The sequence below is a fragment of the Oncorhynchus clarkii genome, chromosome 33 (assembly GCF_045791955.1).
Source record: "Oncorhynchus clarkii lewisi isolate Uvic-CL-2024 chromosome 33, UVic_Ocla_1.0, whole genome shotgun sequence".
Lineage (NCBI taxonomy): Eukaryota > Metazoa > Chordata > Actinopteri > Salmoniformes > Salmonidae > Oncorhynchus > Oncorhynchus clarkii.
The window spans coordinates 29800552-29823437 of record NC_092179.1 but is presented as its reverse complement, the minus strand read 5'-3'; the positions used below and the strand labels follow the sequence as shown (position 1 = coordinate 29823437).

Sequence of the window (22886 nt, the reverse complement as noted above, 5' to 3'; positions counted from 1 at the left end):
CGTATATCAAAACTTACTTTGATAAAGTATTTGGAAACCCGTAGATATCATTCGTTTTCTACACTGGAAAACGAATGTTGTTGTTTTGAAGGGTTTCCATGGCTACCATGGAACAGAAGGAACATCCGGGGATTTGATAGCACTGGTTGGCCATTCAAACCCTATCTATTTTTTGTGTGAGACAAATACCTTTGTTCATTCTAATGAGGGGCTCCATTGTGGTTTTACTTTAGGCTAAATGGTATGTTTATTTAACTAGACTTTGCACAAAGTCCTCTGACATCCATTAGCTTTCTTTCTCTTATATTCTAGGAGGCAGCTTCATTCCTAGATGACCTATGCTGGACCAGAGCCAAGAGGACTGACCCAGTCTCCAGAGGTTGTCCTGACTGACCCAGTCTCCAGAGGTTGTCCTGACTGACCCAGTCTCCAGAGATGGTCCTGACTGACCCAGTCTCCAGAGGTTGTCCTGACTGACCCAGTCTCCAGAGGTTGTCCTGACTGACCCAGTCTCCAGAGGTTTTCCTGACTGACCCAGTCTCCAGAGGTTTTCCTGACTGACCCAGTCTCCAGAGGTTGTCCTGACTGACCCAGTCTCCAGAGGTTGTCCTGACTGACCCAGTCTCCAGAGGTTGTCCTGACTGACCCAGTCTCCAGAGGTTGTCCTGACTGACCCAGTCTCCAGAGGTTGTCCTAACTGAACACAGACCACACAAGCGAAGGAGATGACCCATCAAGGCCTATTCCCATATCAGCACTGGCACAAGCAAGGCTGTAGTCCAGTCAAATCATTTTAACTCTCTCCTGTCTCTGGTGTGAGCTGACGCATGTCGCGGATCAGGAGCACGCTCAACACTGTTACTAAAGCAGTAAGTGGCAGCGACCTCCTCTCCAAGATCTCCCGCCTTAAGCCCAGTGCCACAGCCGCCCATGCAGAGAAGGTACTGTCCGAAGCGGAGCCTCTGACTCCATCTCCAACCCCGGCAGCTAGTGACCCTTCAGCTGCTGCAATAGACATGAAGCCACCAGAACAGGATCAGACAGTAGGACAGGACCAGAACAATGGAGAGGAGGGGAAGGAGAATCAGCCACTTCAGCCTTTAGAGAAACCATTCATGGCCAACGTCAAGCCCAAACAGAGCCTCGCTGCGTCAGTGGCTAACTCCGCCGCATCAGTGGCTATATCCACCGCTAGCTCCTCGTCAGCCATTGCCAAGCAGACGTTACAGCTGTTCCAACCAGAGGCCCTGTCCACCAATATGGACGAGACATACAGCACCCTGTCTCAACACGTCAACGACTACTTTGGGAGTTGTAGTAGTCTATCAACAGGAGATGACAAGAAGCCTCACCATCTAAATGACAATGCTCAAGCATCCACGTCCTCCAAGCCTGCTCTCAGTCTACGCTATCAGAGTACTAAGAGCGGGGACCACATCCCCGTTTCAGTACCTGTGGCAGCTGAGACCAAGGCTATCCAGGGCAAGGCAGCTACCCCACAACCGACTCCTCCCCTGGAGGAGGTTAGCCCAACCTCGGGTGTTCCCACCCGAGAGAGCCCTGCCACAGATAGTACTTCCTCTGACCCAGTCACCTACACCCCTACCCCCACCCTAACACCCTCTAAAAAAGGTGGGTTTGGGCAGTATCTGTCTGACCCTCGTCCCAATGTTCAGGCATTCTTTGGCAGCTATATAGCACCCTTGGTACCTAGTAAGTTCAGAGCTGACCCCAAGAGTGTCACAGCAGCAGTTGAAGAGAAGACCACGGAGGAGGCTGTGAGGAAGCCTGGAGAGAAGATGGAGACTGAGGAGCAGAAGAAGAATGCTAAAGAGGGGGCCAAGAAACTACTGCTGAGCCAGAGAGAGAAGGTACTGAAACTGATTCATATAAATTAATGATTCTCTGCCATGTGAATTAATTAAAATGAACTTTTAATACCCTGTCGGTTTGAAGTGTCTTACCCTGTCGGTTTGAAGTGTCTTACCCTGTCGGTTTGAAGTGTCTTACCCTGTCGGTTTGAAGTGTCTTACCCCCTGTCGGTTTGAAGTGTCTTACCCCCTGTCGGTTTGAAGTGTCTTACCCCCTGTCGGTTTGAAGTGTCTTACCCCCTGTCGGTTTGAAGTGTCTTACCCCCTGTCGGTTTGAAGTGTCTTACCCCCTGTCGGTTTGAAGTGTCTTACCCCCTGTCGGTTTGAAGTGTCTTACCCCCTGTCGGTTTGAAGTGTCTTACCCCCTGTCGGTTTGAAGTGTCTTACCCCCTGTCGGTTTGAAGTGTCTTACCCCCTGTCGGTTTGAAGTGTCTTACCCCCTGTCGGTTTGAAGTGTCTTACCCCCTGTCGGTTTGAAGTGTCTTACCCCCTGTCGGTTTGAAGCGTCTTACCCCCTGTCGGTTTGAAGCGTCTTACCCCCTGTCGGTTTGAAGCGTCTTACCCCCTGTCGGTTTGAAGCGTCTTACCCCCTGTCGGTTTGAAGCGTCTTACCCCCTGTCGGTTTGAAGCGTCTTACCCCCTGTCGGTTTGAAGCGTCTTACCCCCTGTCGGTTTGAAGCGTCTTACCCCCTGTCGGTTTGAAGCGTCTTACCCCCTGTCGGTTTGAAGCGTCTTACCCCCTGTCGGTTTGAAGCGTCTTACCCCCTGTCGGTTTGAAGCGTCTTACCCCCTGTCGGTTTGAAGCGTCTTACCCCCTGTCGGTTTGAAGCGTCTTACCCCCTGTCGGTTTGAAGCGTCTTACCCCCTGTCGGTTTGAAGCGTCTTACCCCCTGTCGGTTTGAAGCGTCTTACCCCCTGTCGGTTTGAAGTGTCTTACCCCCTGTCGGTTTGAAGTTCATGTTCAATGATCTAGGACAGAGGGAAAACATTACACACAATGATTACCTTATATCTCATTTTGATCTACATTTTTAAAAAGGATCCTGGGTATGTTCTGTGCCCTCCCATCCCAGATCATAGCCCGGGTGAGTATGGACAACAGGACCAGAGCCTTGGTGCAGGGCATCCAGAAAGCCACAGACATGAATGTCCACACCAGCCGTGTGGAGGAGCTTAGCCTGCATCTTCTGGAGTACCCTGAGACACGCGGCGTGGCCGTCAAGGTGTGGGGCTGTTTTTGTAGACAATGTAAACTTCAGTCCTTGTAGATATACTGTGGGTGTATTTACATTCATATTTTAGTCATGTAGCAGAAGCTCTGATAGACCAACTTCTAATCAGTGCATTCAACTAAGATGGGTACATGTAGAAGTGTGTGAATTTGCTGAAGTGAACCCCCCCCCCCCTCAGGAGAGGGTGATCCCGTGCCTGTTGCGTCTGAGGCAGACCAGAGACCCCCGGCTCCAGGCTGCAGTGAGAGAGGCCCTGGCCCTGGTGGGATACACAGACCCTGTGAAGGGCCAGGGTATACGGATCCTGGCCATCGATGGAGGGGGGACCAGGGGACTGGTAGCCCTGCAGACCCTACACAAACTGCAGACACTGACAGGCAAACCCATCTACCAGCTGTTTGACTACATCTGTGGGGTCAGCACAGGTAGGCTGTTTCACCAAGCTCCCTGTATTTTCTACAACATGATATCGGTCCACACTACTAGGGCTGGTTTCCCAGACACAGATCAGGCCTAGTCCTGAGAACATAATCCATTGAGCATTCTTTTTAGGCCAAGACTAGGTTTCATTTATGTCTGAGAACCCAGTCACTTGTGTTTAATGAAAGGCACTTTTCAGTCCAGTCTTAAAATCAAAAAGTCAGGGCCTCCCGAGTGGCGCAGCGCTTGAGGCGTCATCACAGACCGGCTGCGACCGGGAGACCCATGAGGCGACGCACAATTGTCCCAGCATCGTCCGGGTTAGGGGAGGGTTTGGGCCTGGCGCAAACCCTAGCGACTCCTGTGGTGGGCCTGGCGCATGTACTCTGACACGGTCGCCAGCTGTATGGTGTTTCCTCTGACACGTTGGTTCGGCTGGCTTCCGGGTTAAGCGAGCTGTGTGTCAAGAGGCAGTATGGCTTGGCGAGGTTGTGTTTTGGAGGATGCATGGCTCTCAACCTTCGCCTCTCCCTCTGTACGGGAGTTGCAGCGATGGGACAAGACTGTAACTACCAATTGGATATCACAACATTGTGGAGGATAATACTTTTTTATAAATCTGAAAGTCCTGTTTGGCACGTGGCATCTTAACACGATGAACCCCTATCCCGCAGGTGCCATCCTGGCCTTCATGTTGGGGGTGTTCCAGATTCCTCTGGATGATTGTGAGGAACTCTACAGGAAGCTGGGTTCTGATGTGTTCAAACAGAACGTCATCGTGGGAACCGTCAAGATGGGCTGGAGCCACGCCTTCTACGACAGCCAGATCTGGGAGAACATCCTCAAGTGAGTACAGTACCCTGCTGCTCCGCCTAGTATACTGTCATGTCAGTACCCTGCTGCTCCGTCTAGTATACTGTCATGTCAGTACCCTGTCATGTCAGTACCCTGTCATGTCAGTACCCTGCTGCTCCGTCTAGGATACTGTCATGTCAGTACCCTGCTGCTCCGTCTAGTATACTGTGATGTCAGTACCCTGCTGCTCCGACTAGGATACTGTCATGTCAGTACCTTGCTGCTCCGTCTAGTATACTGTCATGTCAGTACCCTGTCATGTCAGTACCCTGCTGCTCCGTCTAGGATACTGTCATGTCAGTACCCTGTCATGTCAGTACCCTGCTGCTCCATCTAGGATACTGTCATGTCAGTACCCTGCTGCTCCGTCTAGTATACTGTCATGTCAGTACCCTGCTGCTCCATCTAGGATACTGTCATGTCAGTACCCTGCTGCTCCGTCTAGGATACTGTCATGTCAGTACCCTGCTTCTCCGTCTAGTATACTGTCATGTCAGTACCTTGCTGCTCCGTCTAGGATACTGTCATGTCAGTACCCTGCTGCTCCATCTAGGATACTGTCATGTCAGTACCCTGCTGCTCCGTCTAGTATACTGTCATGTCAGTACCCTGCTGCTCCGTCTAGTATACTGTCATGTCAGTACCCTGCTGCTCCGTCTAGTATACTGTCATGTCAGTACCCTGCTTCTCCGTCTAGTATACTGTCATGTCAGTTCCCTGCTGCTCCGTCTAGGATACTGTCATGTCAGTTCCCTGCTGCTCCGTCTAGTATACTGTCATGTCAGTACCCTGCTGCTCCGTCTAGTATACTGTCATGTCAGTACCCTGCTGCTCCGTCTAGGATACTGTCATGTCAGTACCCTGCTGCTCCGTCTAGTATACTGTCATGTCAGTACCCTGCTGCTCCGTCTAGTATACTGTCATGTCAGTACCCTGCTGCTCCGTCTAGGATACTGTCATGTCAGTACCCTGCTGCTCCATCTAGTATACTGTCATGTCAGTACCCTGCTGCTCCATCTAGGATACTGTCATGTCAGTACCCTGCTGCTCCGTCTAGTATACTGTCATGTCAGTACCCTGCTGCTCCGTCTAGTATACTGTCATGTCAGTACCCTGCTGCTCCGTCTAGTATACTGTCATGTCAGTACCCTGCTGCTCCGTCTAGGATACTGTCATGTCAGTACCCTGCTGCTCCGTCTAGTATACTGTCATGTCAGTACCCTGCTGCTCCGTCTAGTATACTGTCATGTCAGTACCCTGCTGCTCCGTCTAGGATACTGTCATGTCAGTACCCTGCTGCTCCGTCTAGGATACTGTCATGTCAGTTCCCTGCTGCTCCGTCTAGTATACTGTCATGTCAGTACCCTGCTGCTCCGTCTAGTATACTGTCATGTCAGTACCCTGCTGCTCCGTCTAGGATACTGTCATGTCAGTTCCCTGCTGCTCCGTCTAGTATACTGTCATGTCAGTACCCTGCTGCTCCGTCTAGTTTACTGTCATGTCAGTGGTAAAATATGTTGACAGTGTAGTCTGACCTATGAAAATCATGTTCTTATTTTGGAGCATGTAAATTTACAGTATAATTTTGTCTGATTTGATAATGAAGTGGTGAATGTTTTGTGTGTAACAGGGAGAGAATGGGAGAAGGCCTCATGGTGGAGACAGCCCGGGATCCAAAATGCCCAAAGGTTAGGTTTGATTTATACATCCCTTGAACAACCATACACTTACACAGGGAACAAAGACTTAATCAAGTCCATATCGACGGGTAGGCGGACGAGTCACCAAAATGATACGTACGCATCGGTACGGCTGGATGGCCTGCGTTGTTATGAGCCTGGACGGTCACATAGCAACAACGACAAGAAGCTGCCATGTAGGGAGTCCTAGGTTGCTCGTTTAGTCTCATTGTGTCTTGTTCTTGACACCATGTCTTGTTTTGAGGGGTTTTGACTCATGTCATGTCAATGCTAATGGGGCTAAAATCCGCTAGCTAGCTAATCAACAACTGTAACGGTGCATTTAAGAGACAACAAGTGCTCATTGAAAACATAAATACATTTGCACAATAAACATTGGAGACTAAATATACTTTACATGTTGTTAACAATCTAAGCCAACCCGTCTGTTGTGCACGTTGGTTTTGTTGCTAAACAACCAACCCATCTCTTCTCTCATGAACACGTCTTCATTTAGTTCATGCCTCTGTTCCTCCTCTAGGTGTCAGCAGTGAGCACCATAGTGAACAGGGGTCTGCCTCTGAAGGCCTATGTGTTCAGGAACTACAGCATGCTACCAGGGGTCAGGTCCCACTACATAGGAGACTGTAAACACAAGATGTGGCAGGCCATCAGAGCCTCCTCCGCCGCCCCAGGGTACTTCCAGGAGTATACACTGGGAAAAGACCTGCACCAGGTAACCAATTCATCTATCTCTGTATGTGTAGCTTTAGTACTCTCTCTCTGTTTATCTACCTCAGCCTCTCTCTGTTTATCTACCTCAACCTCTCTCTGTTTATCTACCTCAACCTCTCTCTTTCTCTCTGTTTCTACCTCAGCCTCTCTCTGTTTATCTACCTCAGCCTCTCTCTGTTTATCTACCTCAGCCTCTCTCTGTTTATCTACCTCAACCTCTCTCTCTTTCTCTGTTTATCTACCTCAACCTCTCTCTCTTTCTCTCTGTTTATCTACATCAACCTCTCTCTGTTTATCTACCTCAGCCTCTCTCTGTTTATCTACCTCAGCCTCTCTCTGTTTATCTACCTCAGCCTCTCTCTGTTTCTACCTCAGCCTCTCTCTGTTTCTACCTCAGCCTCTCTCTGTTTATCTACCTCAACCTCTTTCTCTCTCTGTTTATCTACCTCAACCTCTCTCTGTTTATCTACCTCTCTCTCTCTCTGTTTATCTACCTCAACCTCTCTCTGTTTATCTACCTCAACCTCTCTCTGTTTATCTACCTCAATCTCTCTCTCTTTCTCTGTTTATCTACCTCTCTCTCTCTGTATCTACCCCTCTCTCTGTTTATCTACCTCAACCTCTCTCTCTCTCTCTCTGTTTATCTACCTCAACCTCTCTCTCTCTCTGTTTATCTACCTCAGCCTATCTCTTTCTCTATTACCCCTCTTTCTTTGTCTCTCTGTCTCTATGATCTCTCTCTGACTGTCACTCATTTACCCAACACTTCTCGCAAATCAATACACTTTCAGTACACTTCCTGATAGTCCTCTCCGAGGCCTGAGGCCATTAACTGTAGGGCCGTAGTGTGTGTTTCTGTGTGTTAAATTAGCCCGTTCTCTCAGCTGGAGATCCAGAGAGTAAATGTAGAGCCTCTCTCTCTCTGTTCCATTTCAATTCAATTCAAATTTGAGGGGCCTCATTGTCATGGGAAACATATGTTAACATCGTCAAAGCAAGTGAAGTAGATAATAAACCAAAGTGAAATAAACAATAAAAAATGAACAGTTAAAATTACACTCAAGTTCCAAATAATAAAGACATTTGTCTATATACAGTGTTGTAACGATGTGAAAATAGTTAAAGTACAAAATGGAAAATAAATAAATATGGGTTATATTTACAATGGTACCACCTCATTTTGTGGGCAGTGGGCACATAGCCTGTCTTCTCTTGAGAGCCATGTCTGCCTACGGCGGCCTTTCTCAATAGCAAGGCTATGCTCACTGTTTTTTTTGTTGTAACTTGACACATTGGAAAAAATGATATTTTTGTTTTCTCATGATGTGGTTGGGTCTAATTGTGTTGCTGTCCTGGGGCTCTGTGGGGTCTAATTGTGTTGCTGTCCTGGGGCTCTGTGGGGTCTAATTGTGTTGCTGTCCTGGGGCTCTGTGGGGTCTAATTGTGTTGCTGTCCTGGGGCTCTGTGGGGTCTAATTGTGTTGCTGTCCTGGGGCTCTGTGGGGTCTAATTGTGTTGCTGTCCTGGGGCTCTGTGGGGTCTAATTGTGTTGCTGTCCTGGGGCTCTGTGGGGTCTAATTGTGTTGCTGTCCTGGGGCTCTGTGGGGTCTAATTGTGTTGCTGTCCTGGGGCTCTGTGGGGTCTAATTGTGTTGCTGTCCTGGGGCTCTGTGGGGTCTAATTGTGTTGCTGTCCTGGGGCTCTGTGGGGTCTAATTGTGTTGCTGTCCTGGGGCTCTGTGGGGTCTAATTGTGTTGCTGTCCTGGGGCTCTGTGGGGTCTAATTGTGTTGCTGTCCTGGGGCTCTGTGGGGTCTAATTGTGTTGCTGTCCTGGGGCTCTGTGGGGTCTAATTGTGTTGCTGTCCTGGGGCTCTGTGGGGTCTGTTTGTGTTGCTGTCCTGGGGCTCTGTGGGGTCTGTTTGTGTTGCTGTCCTGGGGCTCTGTGGGGTCTGTTTGTGTTTATGAACAGAACTCTCACTCACTCTCACTTCAAACACGCATATCAAAGACTGAGCCCCCCTGTGATGGAGAAGGGTTCCTGTAGGGGCTGCTGTCTGTAGGGGAATGGCAGGACAGTGACTCTTGATGAAAGAGAATATCTGATGTCTAGCCAACCCTCTGTCAGGTTGTACCTCAACAGCCTGTTTGTTTGTCTATTTTCTAGGTAAACAAAATGGTATTTGACCTGTGTAATTTGGATGCCACTTCGTTGACCTGCTTTAGTTTTGTTTGGTTGTAGACTGTACACCTACGTCAGAGATCAAAAGCTATTTCCTGGATGTTAGTTTGTTTCAGGAAGTAGGAAGTCAGAGCTAAGTGCAAAGCAAGCTCTCTTCTCAGAGCCTTAGAAATCTCCATGGCAACCAGTGAATATTCTATCTACCCGACCAAGTGGGTTTGGGCCTCCCTCCATCTGGGCAGAGCCCTTAGACAGCCGCTCTTTAACCTTTACCCAGAGTCTGAAAGGAGAGGTAGCTGCCTGCCTGCCCCACAGTCCCTTTGATCAGGCATTCACAAAGGAGCACAGTGCCCTGCCACACACACTCCAATCATTTATTGATATTTAAACACGCACCGCACGCACACGCCACAGGATTAGTCGGTGTGAGATCTGTGTGTGTGGAGAGAGATGGATGATTTGGTGACGTGCTTTATTTACTGTGTGCCACTGTGTTTTTGGCCCTGTTTCCCTTGTCTCAAAAGCTTCACAACAGACCAAAGAGGAGAGTGTAGACTAGAGATGTATTCAAAGTCCACAGCTCTTGACTCGCCTCTTCAGAGAGCTGGGTTGTTTTTGGAGTTTTCTCTACTGATCAATGGACATATTTGGTCATTTTAATGTGCCAGGAATCATTTGAATCCTTAGCTCGTCACGAGACTTGGCTGTTATCTTGGATGAACCTCCTTTTAATCATTGAACTTCCTGCTTCAACATTTTGATAAGGGGAAGTCCATTTCATGACACAGTGCTTTCATTATCCATAATGTCCCTTTAGCTCCCTGTCCCTTCTCTGACAATGCTACATACCCAGTGGACTGGCCTAACTAATATGCTATTACATAGTCAATAGACTCTTATCACTAATCCCTTTATGTTCTGTTTCATGTATTGTGTGTGTGTGTGTGTGTGTGTGTGTGTGTGTGTGTATTAACATGCAAGTAGCAGCTTTAGCTCTTGGCTGAGAAACCAGTTGACAGCTGAACTCCCTCTGCTCTCAGTCAGTCCGGATGGAGACGCCCACCAGCCCGTCCATAAAAAATCTGTGTTTTAAAGGGGAATGGAAACACTAGGCTTTAGAACACCAGCTAACTGCTCTGAGATGTACTCAGACCAGGACCTCTGCATGCATTAACCAGCTAACTGCTCTGAGATGTACTCAGACCAGGACCTCTGCATGCATTAACCAGCTAACTGCTCTGAGATGTACTCAGACCAGGACCTCTGCATGCATTAACCAGCTACATTTGCTGGTGTCAAACCGTATATGAAAACATGGTACATATTTTGAAAGCTGAGAAACAGCCCTTTCAAATGACATGACAAATTGGCACCACAGCCATCAAATGGTAAAGAAAACAACTTCCTAATGAAGATGGAGAAAAAGTTAGAGCATGTTGAGTGTTCCGTGTTCTGTAAGGGTTGATCATCTGGAATCAGAATAGTGTTCCGTGTTCTGTAAGGGTTGATCATCTGGAATCAGAATAGTGCTCCGTGTTCTGTAAGGATGGATCATCTGGAATCAGAATAGTGTTCCGTGTTCTGTAAGGATGGATCATCTGGAATCAGAATAGTGTTCCGTGTTCTGTAAGGATTGATCATCTGGAATCAGAATAGTGTTCCGTGTTCTGTAAGGATGGATCATCTGGAATCAGAATAGTGTTCCGTGTTCTGTAAGGATGGATCATCTGGAATCAGAATAGTGTTCCGTGTTCTGTAAAGATGGATCATCTTCTAGGTGTTAGCGGGGTGAACAGGCCGTGGCTCGGGTGGCTGAGGTCCTTGATGATCTTCTAGATGTTAGCGGGGTGAACAGGCCGTGGCTCTGGTGGCTGAGGTCCTTGATGATCTTCTAGATGTTAGCGGGGTGAACAGGCCGTGGCTCCGGTGGCTGAGGTCCTTGATGATCTTCTAGATGTTAGCGGGGTGAACAGGCCGTGGCTCCGGTGGCTGAGGTCCTTGATGATCTTCTAGATGTTAGCGGGGTGAACAGGCCGTGGCTCTGGTGGCTGAGGTCCCTGATGATCTTCTAGATGTTAGCGGGGTGAACAGGCCGTGGCTCGGGTGTCTGAGGTCCTTGATGATCTTCTAGGTGTTAGCGGGGTGAACAGGTTGTGGCTCGGGTGGCTGAGGTCCTTGATGATCTTCTAGGTGTTAGCAGGGTGAACAGGCCGTGGCTCGGGTGGCTGAGGTCCTTGAGGATCTTCTAGGTGTTAGCGGGGTGAACAGGCCGTGGCTCGGGTGGCTGAGGTCCTTGAGGATCTTCTTGTCCTTCATGTGACACCGGTGCTGTAGATGTCCTGGGGGGCAGGCAGTGAGCCCCCGGTGATGTGTTGGGCTGACAACACCACCTGCTATGGTTGTATAGTACTGGTTCTATAGTAGAGTCATGGTGAACTAATACACAGTGATCTGGTATATTTAAACATGTAGCTAGTCTGGCTGGGTTGTATAGTACTGGTTCTATAGTAGAGTCATGGTGAACTAATACACAGTGATCTGGTATATTTAAACATGTAGCTAGTCTGGCTGGGTTGTATAGTACTGGTTCTATAGTAGAGTCATGGTGAACTAATACACAGTGATCTGGTATATTTAAACATGTAGCTAGTCTGGCTCGGCTATGTGCTGCAGTTTAGTTCATTGGTGTTTGTTTTACTGGCATGAATGTTGTTCCATCATAAATACACTGACAGAGAGGATACGTCCCAAATGCCACCCCTTTCTCTATATAGTGCAGTACTTTTGACCATAACCCTATAGTAGTGCACTACATAGGGAATAGGGTGCTATTTGTGGGACACCCAGAGTCTAGAGGGGAGATGAGCAGAGCGTGGCTCCCAGTTCGACCTCCCCAGTGTTCAAGAGGAAATGGGACAGAAAATGTGATCTCTTCTGCCTCAGCTGAATGCAACATGTCCTCCCTCCCAGTCCCGGTCATCTGCCCATCTGGACACAGCTAAACAATGAGACTAGAGCCAGTACATCCATTTTGTGCTAGTGTTGTGTTAGGATATCATGCATGAAGAGAAGCTGAGAAGCCTCAGTCAGGGACTCTCAGGCTGGATTTAAATGAGCAGGTTTGTTTGTTATAGCTAGATATATTACCTGCTGTTATGAGGATTTAAATGAGCAGGTTTGTTTGTTATAGCTAGCTAAATGACCTGCTGTTATGGGGATTTAAATGAGCAGGTTTGTTTGTTATAGCTAGCTAAATGACCTGCTGTTATGAGGATTTAAATGAGCAGGTTTGTTTGTTATAGCTAGATATATTACCTGCTGTTATGGGGATTTAAATGAGCAGGTTTGTTTGTTATAGCTAGCTAAATGAGCTGCTGTTATGGGGATTTAAATGAGCAGGTTTGTTTGTTATAGCTAGCTAAATGACCTGCTGTTATGGGGATTTAAATGAGCAGGTTTGTTTGTTATAGCTAGCTAAATGAGCTGCTGTTATGGGGATTTAAATGAGCCTGCTGTTATGGGGATTTAAATGAGCAGGTTTGTTTGTTATAGCTAGCTAAATGAGCTGCTGTTATGGGGATTTAAATGAGCAGGTTTGTTTGTTATAGCTAAATGACCTGCTGTTATGGGGATTTAAATGAGCAGGTTTGTTTGTTATAGCTAGATAAATGACCTGCTGTTGTAATGGGAATTTCATTCCAAGCTCATGGCCAAATTATCTTACTTGTGAAATTATGACATTGCCTTTTTCTTTGTATAAGTAAACTGAAATTCCAATTCCAATTTCCTTGTTGAAAACATGAGAATTTAATCGTTTTTTTAGTTTAGTTTAGTTTAGTTGATATGCTTGAAGTCATAAAGAGTGCAATGCTTGACGCACAACGAAGAGCTGCTGGCAAAACGCACGAAAGTGCTGTTTGAATGAATGTTTACGTGCCTGCTTCTGCCTACCACCGCTCAGTCAGATACTTGTATGCTTGTATGCTCAGTCAGATTATATGCAACACAGGACAAGCTAAATAATATCTAGTAATATCATCAACCATGTGTAGTTAACTAGTGATTATGATTGATTGTTTTTTATAAGATAAGTTTAATGCTAGCTAGCAACTTACCTTGGCTTACTGCATTTGCGTAACAGTCTCCTTGTGGAGTGCAACGAGAGAGAGGCAGGTCGTTATTGCGTTGGACTAGTTAACTGTAAGGTTGCAAGATTGGATTCCCCGAGCTGACAAGGTGAAAATCTGTCTTTCTGCCCCTGAACGAGGCAGTTAACCCACCATTCCTAGGCCGTCATTGAAAATAAGAATGTGTTCTTAACTGACTTGTCTAGTTAAATAAAGGTGTAAAAAAATATATTTTAAAAATTCGGCAAATCGGCGCCCAAAAATACCGATTTCCGATTGTTATGAAAACTTGAAATCGGCCATTCCGATTAATCGGTCGACCTCTACTAACAGGTATAACTAACAAAGAAATAAATAAACAGGGAGGGCCAATAGTGTTCTCTCTCTGTAAGTGTGTGGCTGGAACTATAGTCAGTCAATATCAACATTCTCTCAAACTTCCTAGACATTCAGACATCCTGTGTTTGCTCTCCCTTGTCAACATATTTTCTCTCTCTGTCTGTCTCTCTCTCTGTCTCTGTCTCTCTCTCTCTCTCTAAGTCTCTGTCTGTGTCTGTCTCTCTCTCTCTCTCTGTCTCCCACATGGATAGAGAGATCTTTATATATGTGTTATTGTGGTGTCAGTGAGTGCACAGGCAGCGCCATCGAGGCCATCTCCATTTTGAAGCAGTCCATTTTCTTCTTCTACTACATCTATGATTTAGCAAACAAACTGAAAATGTGCCCACCTAGTGTTTGCTCATCGGTATAATTCATTCGCTGGTCCCTCCTGATGACCCGGATGGAATAATGTGATCCTTCCTTAACCCATAGGAAGTCCCACCCAGACTTCTTTAAAATTGTGGAAGCCCGCAATGGCCATGCCAACACAGGTTTTATCCATCTAGAGTCCTCTAACTCTAAGAAGGTACCAGAACAAAGCTTGGTTGTTATTTTGACAGAGGCACTGAACTGTGGTTCCACAGAACTTCCTTCACAACTTGTTACCTTCAGCATGTTAGTTTGCCAGGGACATACTGCATCATGATAACATAAAGACCAGTGATCTGGTCACACTGTACCAGGGACATACTGCATCATGATAACATAAAGACCAGTGATCTGGTCACACTGTACCAGGGACATACTGCATCATGATAACATAAAGACCAGTGATCTGGTCACAGTTTAATTGCAGCCAGGCAAGGTTTTATTTGGCTAGTTCAGTGTTTAATCATGAGGCCTGCAGCGAAGTGTCCAGATGCATTAAGGTGCCATGAAATCTCTGCTTAGTCACGATGATGCACAACAGGAGAATCACATTGGCTTGTTGGTTAACAGGTCTCAAGAGCCTGAGGAACAAAAAATAATCACCTGATTAAAAAAAAACAAGTTAGCACTGAGAATTGTCTTGTAATATGTTCACTATCACTGTTGACTGTGACATTTCCTCTAGTTTGAAAGCCCAAATAGTGAGACTTTCATGTAAGTCAGGGCCCACTTCCTTATTCCAATTCCTTCAGTGTTTTTAGAAGAGGCAGTGCTGAACATAACGCCATGGCAACACTGGAGACTCATTGTCTTGTTTCTCTTCAGTGTTTCTGTAGTGAGAAGCCAGTGAGGTTGTTGAGAGAGAGGCTTAGCCCAGAGAGCTGTTGTAGCTCTGACCCCCACAGAGTGGAAACGACCTTTGACCTGCAGTCAGCAAGGGTCAAGGCCTTATTGTGAGCCACACTCTCTCCCACAGTTCACCATGAGTAGATCATTGTTTTAGCAGTTTAATCCTATCCAAACAGCCCAGTTAGAAAACCCTTCACCCAGTGTGCGTTCCAAACTACACCCTATTCCCTACGTAGTGCATTACTTATTACCAGGGCCCATAGGGCTCTCAGAAGTAGTGCACTATATAGGAAATAGGGTGCCATTTTGGATGCAGACTTAGTGGATGAAGTCCAAGAATAAGTGGACTTGGAGAGGGTAGCTAAGAGGGAGAGAGGGAAGACATAACTTAAAAAGACTAAACCTGGCTTTGCCAAGACGAGGTCACTGCTCAGCTAGTGTCTGGAGCACATAGAGTAGCCTGACACACACACTCTCAAGTAAGTGTGTGTGTGTGTGTGAGAGAGAGAGAGAGAGCCCTTACTTACCCTCTGTGTCTGGCCAATCTTGTCTGTCTGCAGCCGCTGACATTCACAACTGCTTCTGGAAATGAGACTTGAATAATTAATTGCACCGTATCAAAGCCTCTTTCTACTGTGGAGCACCGACTCTGTTGAGGTGATTGTACAACATTGAGGTAATTGAGCTATCCTACCCTGTACGGGTAATACACTGTTTCCCTTTTGTTGGGCTGGTCAGAAAGACATTTCTACCATACGTTTAACTCCTTGTTATTCAGACCACTATCACACTACAGGCAAGCAGACTCTGGTCTGGTCTATTCATCTCTGGGATGTATTAGACTGTGTACCACTCCTCACCAGCCCTGGAGGGGTTGATAGGGACGTGTTTCCACAAGCTTGGTGGGCCAGTAGAACAGCCTCGTAGTCCCAGGTCAGGAAGCTTAAACAGGACTGGTGTTTAGATGCAGAGCAGCATTGATCAGGGCCTGGTGTTTAGATACAGAGCAGCATTGATCAGGGCCTGGTGTTTAGATACAGAGCAGTATTGATCAGAGCCTGGTGTTTAGATACAGAGCAGTATTGATCAGGGCCTGGTGTTTAGATACAGAGCAGTATTGATCAGGGCCTGGTGTTTAGATACAGAGCAGTATTGATCAGGGCCTGGTGTTTAGATACAGAGCAGTATTGATCAGGGCCTGGTGTTTAGATACAGAGCAGTATTGATCAGGGCCTGGTGTTTAGATACAGAGCAGTATTGATCAGGGCCTGGTGTTTAGATACAGAGCAGTATTGATCAGGGCCTGGTGTTTAGATACAGAGCAGTATTGATCAGGGCCTGGTGTTTGGATACAGAGCAGTATTGATCAGGGCCTGGTGTTTAGATACAGAGCAGCATTGATCAGGGCCTGGTGTTTAGATACAGAGCAGTATTGATCAGGGCCTGGTGTTTAGATACAGAGCAGTATTGATCAGGGCCTGGTGTTTAGATACAGAGCAGTATTGATCAGGGCCTGGTGTTTAGATACAGAGCAGTATTGATCAGGGCCTGGTGTTTAGATACAGAGCAGCATTGATCAGGGCCTGGTGTTTAGATGCAGAGCAGCATTGATCAGGGCCTGGTGTTTATATGCAGAGCAGTATTGATCAGGGCCTGGTGTTTAGATACAGAGCAGTATTGATCAGGGCCTGGTGTTTAGATACAGAGCAGTATTGATCAGGGCCTGGTGTTTAGATACAGAGCAGTATTGATCAGGGACAGACATTATGTACTATAGGACATGGTGATTTACTGTGTTCTACCTCAGACATTATGTACTATAGGACATGGTGATTTACAGTGTTCTACCTCAGACATTATGTACTAGGACATGGTGGTGATTTACTGTGTTCTACCTCAGACATTATGTACTAGGACATGGTGATTTACTGTGTTCTACCTCAGACATTATGTACTATAGGACATGGTGATTTACTGTGTTCTACCTCAGACATTATGTACTAGGACATGGTGATTTACTGTGTTCTACCTCAGGCATTATGTACTAGGACATGGTGATTTACTGTGTTCTACCTCAGACATTATATACTAGGACATGGTGATTTACTGTGTTCTACCTCAGACATTATGTACTAGGACATGGTGGTGATTTACTGTGTTCTACCTCAGACATTATGTACTAGGACATGGTGATTTACTGTGTTCTACCTCAGGCATTATGTACTAGGACATGGTGATTTAATGTGTTCTACCTCAGGCATTATGTACTAGGACATGGTGATTTACTGTGTTCTACCTCAGACATTATGTACTAGGACATGGTGGTGATTTACTGTGTTCTACCTCAGACATTATGTACTAGAACATGGTGATTTACTGTGTTCTACCTCAGACATTATGTACTAGGACATGGTGATGATTTACTGTGTTCTACCTCAGACATTATGTACTAGGACATGGTGGTGATTTACTGTGTTCTACCTCAGACATTATGTACTAGGACATGGTGGTGATATACTGTGTTCTACCTCAGACATTATGTACTAGGACATGGTGGTGATTTACTGTGTTCTACCTCAGACATTATGTACTATAGGACATGGTGATTTACTGTGTTCTACCTCAGACATTATGTACTAGGACATGGTGGTGATTTACTGTGTTCTACCTCAGACATTATGTACTATAGGACATGGTGATTTACAGTGTTCTACCTCAGACATTATGTACTATAGGACATGGTGATTTACTGTGTTCTACCTCAGACATTATGTACTAGGACATGGTGATTTACTGTGTTCTACCTCAGGCATTATGTACTAGGACATGGTGATTTACTGTGTTCTACCTCAGACATTATGTACTAGGACATGGTGATTTACTGTGTTCTACCTCAGACATTATATACTAGGACATGGTGATTTACTGTGTTCTACCTCAGACATTATGTACTAGGACATGGTGGTGATTTACTGTGTTCTACCTCAGACATTATGTACTAGGACATGGTGATTTACTGTGTTCTACCTCAGGCATTATGTACTAGGACATGGTGATTTAATGTGTTCTACCTCAGGCATTATGTACTAGGACATGGTGATTTACTGTGTTCTACCTCAGACATTATGTACTAGAACATGGTGATTTACTGTGTTCTACCTCAGACATTATGTACTAGGACATGGTGATGATTTACTGTGTTCTACCTCAGACATTATGTACTAGGACATGGTGGTGATTTACTGTGTTCTACCTCAGACATTATGTACTAGGACATGGTGGTGATTTACTGTGTTCTACCTCAGACATTATGTACTAGGACATGGTGGTTTACAGTGTTCTACCTCAGGCATTATGTACTAGGACATGGTGGTGATTTACTGTGTTCTACCTCAATATTATTAGACATTTACCAAGCTTAATGTCATGTACCTTATACATACAAGATAAGAAAGCAGACATTAAATCAAATCAAATTGTATTGGTCCCATTAGCAATGTTATTGCAGGTGTAGCAAAATGCGTGTGTTTCTAGCACCAATAGTGCAGTAATATCTAACAATAAACACAAACCTAAAAGTAAAATAATGGAATTAAGGAATATATAAATATTAGGACGAGCCATGTCGGAGTGGTGTAGACTAAAATACAGTATATACATATGAGATGAGTAAAGCACAAATATGTAAACATTTTAACAACATACCGGTCCGTCTAAAATCCTTGTGGTATTTTTCTGAAGTCAGATTGTCTCTGTGTGTTTCCAGGATGGTGGTCTCCTCATCAACAACCCCACAGCGTTAGCCATCCATGAGTGTAAGCTGCTGTGGCCCAACACCCCAGTGCAGTGTGTTGTCTCCCTGGGTACGGGTCGCTATGAGACCGTCAACAAGAACAACACCACCTCCACCAGTCTCAAAGCCAAGATCACCAACGTCATCAGCAGTGCCACCGACACAGAGGGTGGGTCACCAAGGGACCATGGAGTGTGTGTGGTGTACTGTGTGTAGTTGGTGTGTGTAGTTTGTGTGCCACATCTGTCCTTTGACAGGGATGAAACCACATTAGGTTATTTCTAACATCAGATTAAAGGCTGTCAGCCAGCCAGTCAGTCAGTCAGCCAGTCAGTCAGAGACATGTGCTTCACTAAAACAGACGCTGCATGTAGTCCCAGTAGGTAGTTGGAGGACCATTGTTTTCTGTGCATCTCATTAAGAGACTCATTCGCTGCATGTAGTCCTGTAGGTAGTTGGAGGACCATTGTTTTCTGTGCATCTCATTAAGTGACTCATTCGCTGCATGTAGTCCCAGTAGGTAGTTGGAGGACCATTGTTTTCTGTGAATCTCATTAAGAGACTCATTCGCTGCATGTATTCCCAGTAGGTAGTTGGAGGACCATTGTTTTCTGTGAATCTCATTAAGAGACTCATTCGCTGCATGTATTCCCAGTAGGTAGTTGGAAGACCATTGTTTTCTGTGCATCTCATTAAGAGACTCATTCGCTGCATGTAGTCCTGTAGGTAGTTGGAGGACCATTGTTTTCTGTGAATCTCATTAAGAGACTCATTCGCTGCATGTAGTCCCTGTAGGTAGTTGGAGGACCATTGTTTTCTGTGCATCTCATTAAGAGACTCATTCGCTGCATGTAGTCCCTGTAGGTAGTTGGAGGACCATTGTTTTCTGTGCATCTCATTAAGAGACTCATTCGCTGCATGTAGTCCCTGTAGGTAGTTGGAGGACCATTGTTTTCTGTCCATCTCATTAAGAGACTCATTCGCTGCATGTAGTCCCTGTAGGTAGTTGGAGGACCATTGTTTTGTCTCGTGCTGTATTTCAGTCACTCCTTCAATGATTTCCTTTTGACCAACACAGCTCAGAACATCAAGTTCATCAGCTCCCCAGTGCTTGACCTCTCTCTGATTCCTCTCATTAATCAGCTCCCCAGTACTTGAACTCTCTCTGATTCCTCTCATTCATCAGCTCCCCAGTGCTTGACCTCTCTCTGATTCCTCTCATTCATCAGCTCCCCAGTGCTTGACCTCTCTCTGATTCCTCTCATTCATCAGCTCCCCAGTACTTGACCTCTCTCTGATTCCTACCTGTGTAGATGGTCAGTCTGAGTGATGTTTAGTCAGTGTGTGTGGGTGATGGCACTATGAACAACTTGATTCCTACCTGTGTAGATGGTCTGAGTGATGTTTAGTCAGTGTGTGTGGGTGATGGCACTATGAACAACTTGATTCCTACCTGTGTAGATGGTCTGAGTGCTGTTTAGTCAGTGTGTGTGTGGGTGATGGCACTATGAACAACTTGATTCCTACCTGTGTAGATGGTCTGAGTGATGTTTAGTCAGTGTGTGTGGGTGATGGCACTATGAACAACTTGATTCCTACCTGTGTAGATGGTCAGTCTGAGTGATGTTTAGTCAGTGTGTGTGGGTGATGGCATTATGAACAACTTGATTCCTACCTGTGTAGATGGTCTGAGTGATGTTTAGTCAGTGTGTGTGGGTGATGGCACTATGAACAACTTGATTCCTACCTGTGTAGATGGTCTGAGTGATGTTTAGTCAGTGTGTGTGGGTGATGGCATTATGAACAACTTGATTCCTACCTGTGTAGATGGTCTGAGTGATGTTTAGTCAGTGTGTGCGGGTGATGGCACTATGAACAACTTGATTCCTACCTGTGTAGATGGTCAGTCTGAGTGATGTTTAGTCAGTGTGTGCGGGTGATGGCACTATGAACAACTTGATTCCTACCTGTGTAGATGGTCAGTCTGAGTGATGTTTAGTCAGTGTGTGCGGGTGATGGCACTATGAACAACTTGATGGATCTCTATAAAGTAGAAAGTCATAATAAACCAGTCACATATGGACTAACTTTGTGTCCTTCATCAGAAGTCCACGTCTTGTTCTCTCCTTCTCCCAGACAGCTGCTTCCTCTCAACTAGCTACACTAACAACATGATAGCTATCAAGATATACAATGATTTAACTGTACTCCAGCAACATGACCTAACCTCTCTCACCTCTTCTCTCTCCGTCAGAGGTCCACATCATGCTGGACGCCCTCCTTCCACCCAACACTTACTTTCGTTTCAACCCCTACATGAGCGAGGACATCCCATTGGACGAGAGCCGCCCGGAGAGGCTGACCTTCCTGCAGGAGGAAGGAACTCGCTACCTGGAGAGGAACGAAGCCAAGCTGAACAAGGCAGCGTCGGTGCTGGCTCTGGAGAAGAGCGCCATCCAGAGGCTGGCTGAATGGTGCAAACTGAAGGCCGACATGTACGAGGGCTTGCCCTTCATATCCAAACTGTAGGGGACGTCTAGAGGTGAAAGATCAGACAGGCTGAGAGACACTCATTTAGACTGATTATGAAGATAATATAGGAGCCGTAAAGGTCTGACATGTACGAGGGCCCTTCATCTCCAAACTGTAGGAAGAGACCTGCAGAGGTTAAAGTTCAAAAGGCACTGCAGGCGGTAGCTGCTGAGAAACTCATTTAGACTTGAAAATAAACATCATGTGCTTTGATATAACTCCATCAGTGGAGGCTGGTGGAAGAATCTATAGGAGGAAAGGCTCATTGTAATGGTCGGAATGGAATAAATGGAACTGAGTCAAACGTGGTTTCCATGTGTTTGATGTGTTTGGTACCGTTCCATTGATTCCATTCCAGCCATTACAATGAGCCCATCCTCCTACAGCTCCTCCAACCAGCCTCCTCTGGACTCCATATCTTCTTGATGCAGATCATGTGATATGACTGCAGATCATGTGATATGACTGCAGATCATGTGATATGACTGCAGATCATGTGATATGACTGCAGATCATGTGATATGACTGCAGATCATGTGATATGACTGCAGATCATGTGATATGACTGCAGATCATGTGATATGACTGCAGATCATGTGATATGACTGCAGATCATGTGATATGACTGCGGTCCATTTGAATTTCTGCTGCTCAGGCAGGATGTTGTTACCTTTGACCTGTGAGAGGTGGTACAGAATGATCTGTTGTAGTGTTTCTGAAAGGGGTTTGGCTGGTTGGGCTGAAGGAATCAACCTTTTGACTAGTCCTAAATAAAGTGCCACTGTGATGAGAGCACATAGGCAGTGTTTACACAGACAGGCCGTGTTTACACAGACAGGCCGTGTTTACACAGGCAGCCCAATTCTAATATTTTGCCCCCCTAAAAATCAGATATTTTGCCAATAATTGGGCTAAATACCTGAATTGGGCTGCCTGTGTAAACAGCCATAATGGTGTGAATGGTAGACAGGCATAGCCATAATGGTGTGAATGGTAGACAGGCGTAGCCATAATGGTGTGAATGGTAGACAGGCGTAGCCATAATGGTGTGAATGGTAGACAGGCGTAACCACAATGGTGTGAATGGTAGACAGGCGTAGCAATAATGGTGTGAATGGTAGACAGGCATAGCCATAATGGTGTGAATGGTAGACAGGCGTAGCCATAATGGTGTGAATGGTAGACGGGCATAGCCACAATGGTGTGAATGGTAGACAGGCGTAGCCATAATGGTGTGAATGGTAGACCAGCGTAGCCATAATGGTGTGAATGGTAGGCAGGCGTAGCCATAATGGTGTGAATGGTAGACAGGCGTAGCCATAATGGTGTGAATGGTAGGCAGGCGTAGCCATAATGGTGTGAATGGTAGGCAGGCGTAGCCATAATGGTGTGAATGGTAGACAGGCGTAGCCATAATGGTGTGAATGGTAGACAGGTGTAGCCATAATGGTGTGAATGGTAGGCAGGTGTAGCCATAATGGTGTGAATGGTAGACCGGCGTAGCCATAATGGTGTGAATGGTAGACAGGCGTAGCCATAATGGTGTGAATGGTAGGCAGGTGTAGCCATAATGGTGTGAATGGTAGACAGGCGTAGCCATAATGGTGTGAATGGTAGACAGGTGTAGCCATAATGGTGTGAATGGTAGACCGGCGTAGCCATAATGGTGTGAATGGTAGACAGGCGTAGCCATAATGGTGTGAATGGTAGACAGGTGTAGCCATAATGGTGTGAATGGTAGGCAGGCGTAGCCATAATGGTGTGAATGGTAGGCAGGCGTAGCCATTTACTGTTTTGATTTAAGAGTGCAGGTTTTGCAGGGAAGGTGTTTTTGACAACTACCTACTTACCATGTACTGGTATGTC

At 46.1% G+C, this 22886-nt stretch overlaps 1 protein-coding gene across 1 annotated transcript; it reads left to right on the top strand.

Annotated features, from left to right (window-relative positions):
• Positions 1-338: 338 nt before the first annotated feature.
• LOC139393239 (calcium-independent phospholipase A2-gamma-like) lies at positions 339-21534 on the top strand. Its single transcript, XM_071141708.1, has 9 exons — positions 339-407; positions 604-1871; positions 2945-3094; positions 3282-3528; positions 4198-4369; positions 6009-6066; positions 6599-6793; positions 18462-18657; positions 20743-21534. The coding sequence occupies exons 2-9, from the start codon at positions 828-830 to the stop codon at positions 21015-21017; spliced, it is 2337 nt and encodes a 778-aa protein (XP_070997809.1). The 5' UTR covers positions 339-407; positions 604-827; the 3' UTR covers positions 21018-21534.
• Positions 21535-22886: the final 1352 nt, after the last annotated feature.

What these genes read in the sequence shown, in the direction of transcription:
- LOC139393239 (XM_071141708.1), top strand. Translation starts at nt 828, where the DNA reads ATGTCGCGGATCAGGAGCACGCTCAACACTGTTACTAAAGCAGTAAGT. An exon ending in CATCTGTGGGGTCAGCACAG is followed by an intron (nt 3,529 to 4,197) that starts GTAGGCTGTTTC and finishes CCTATCCCGCAG; the next exon opens with GTGCCATCCTGGCCTTCATG. An exon ending in TGGGAAAAGACCTGCACCAG is followed by an intron (nt 6,794 to 18,461) that starts GTAACCAATTCA and finishes GTGTGTTTCCAG; the next exon opens with GATGGTGGTCTCCTCATCAA.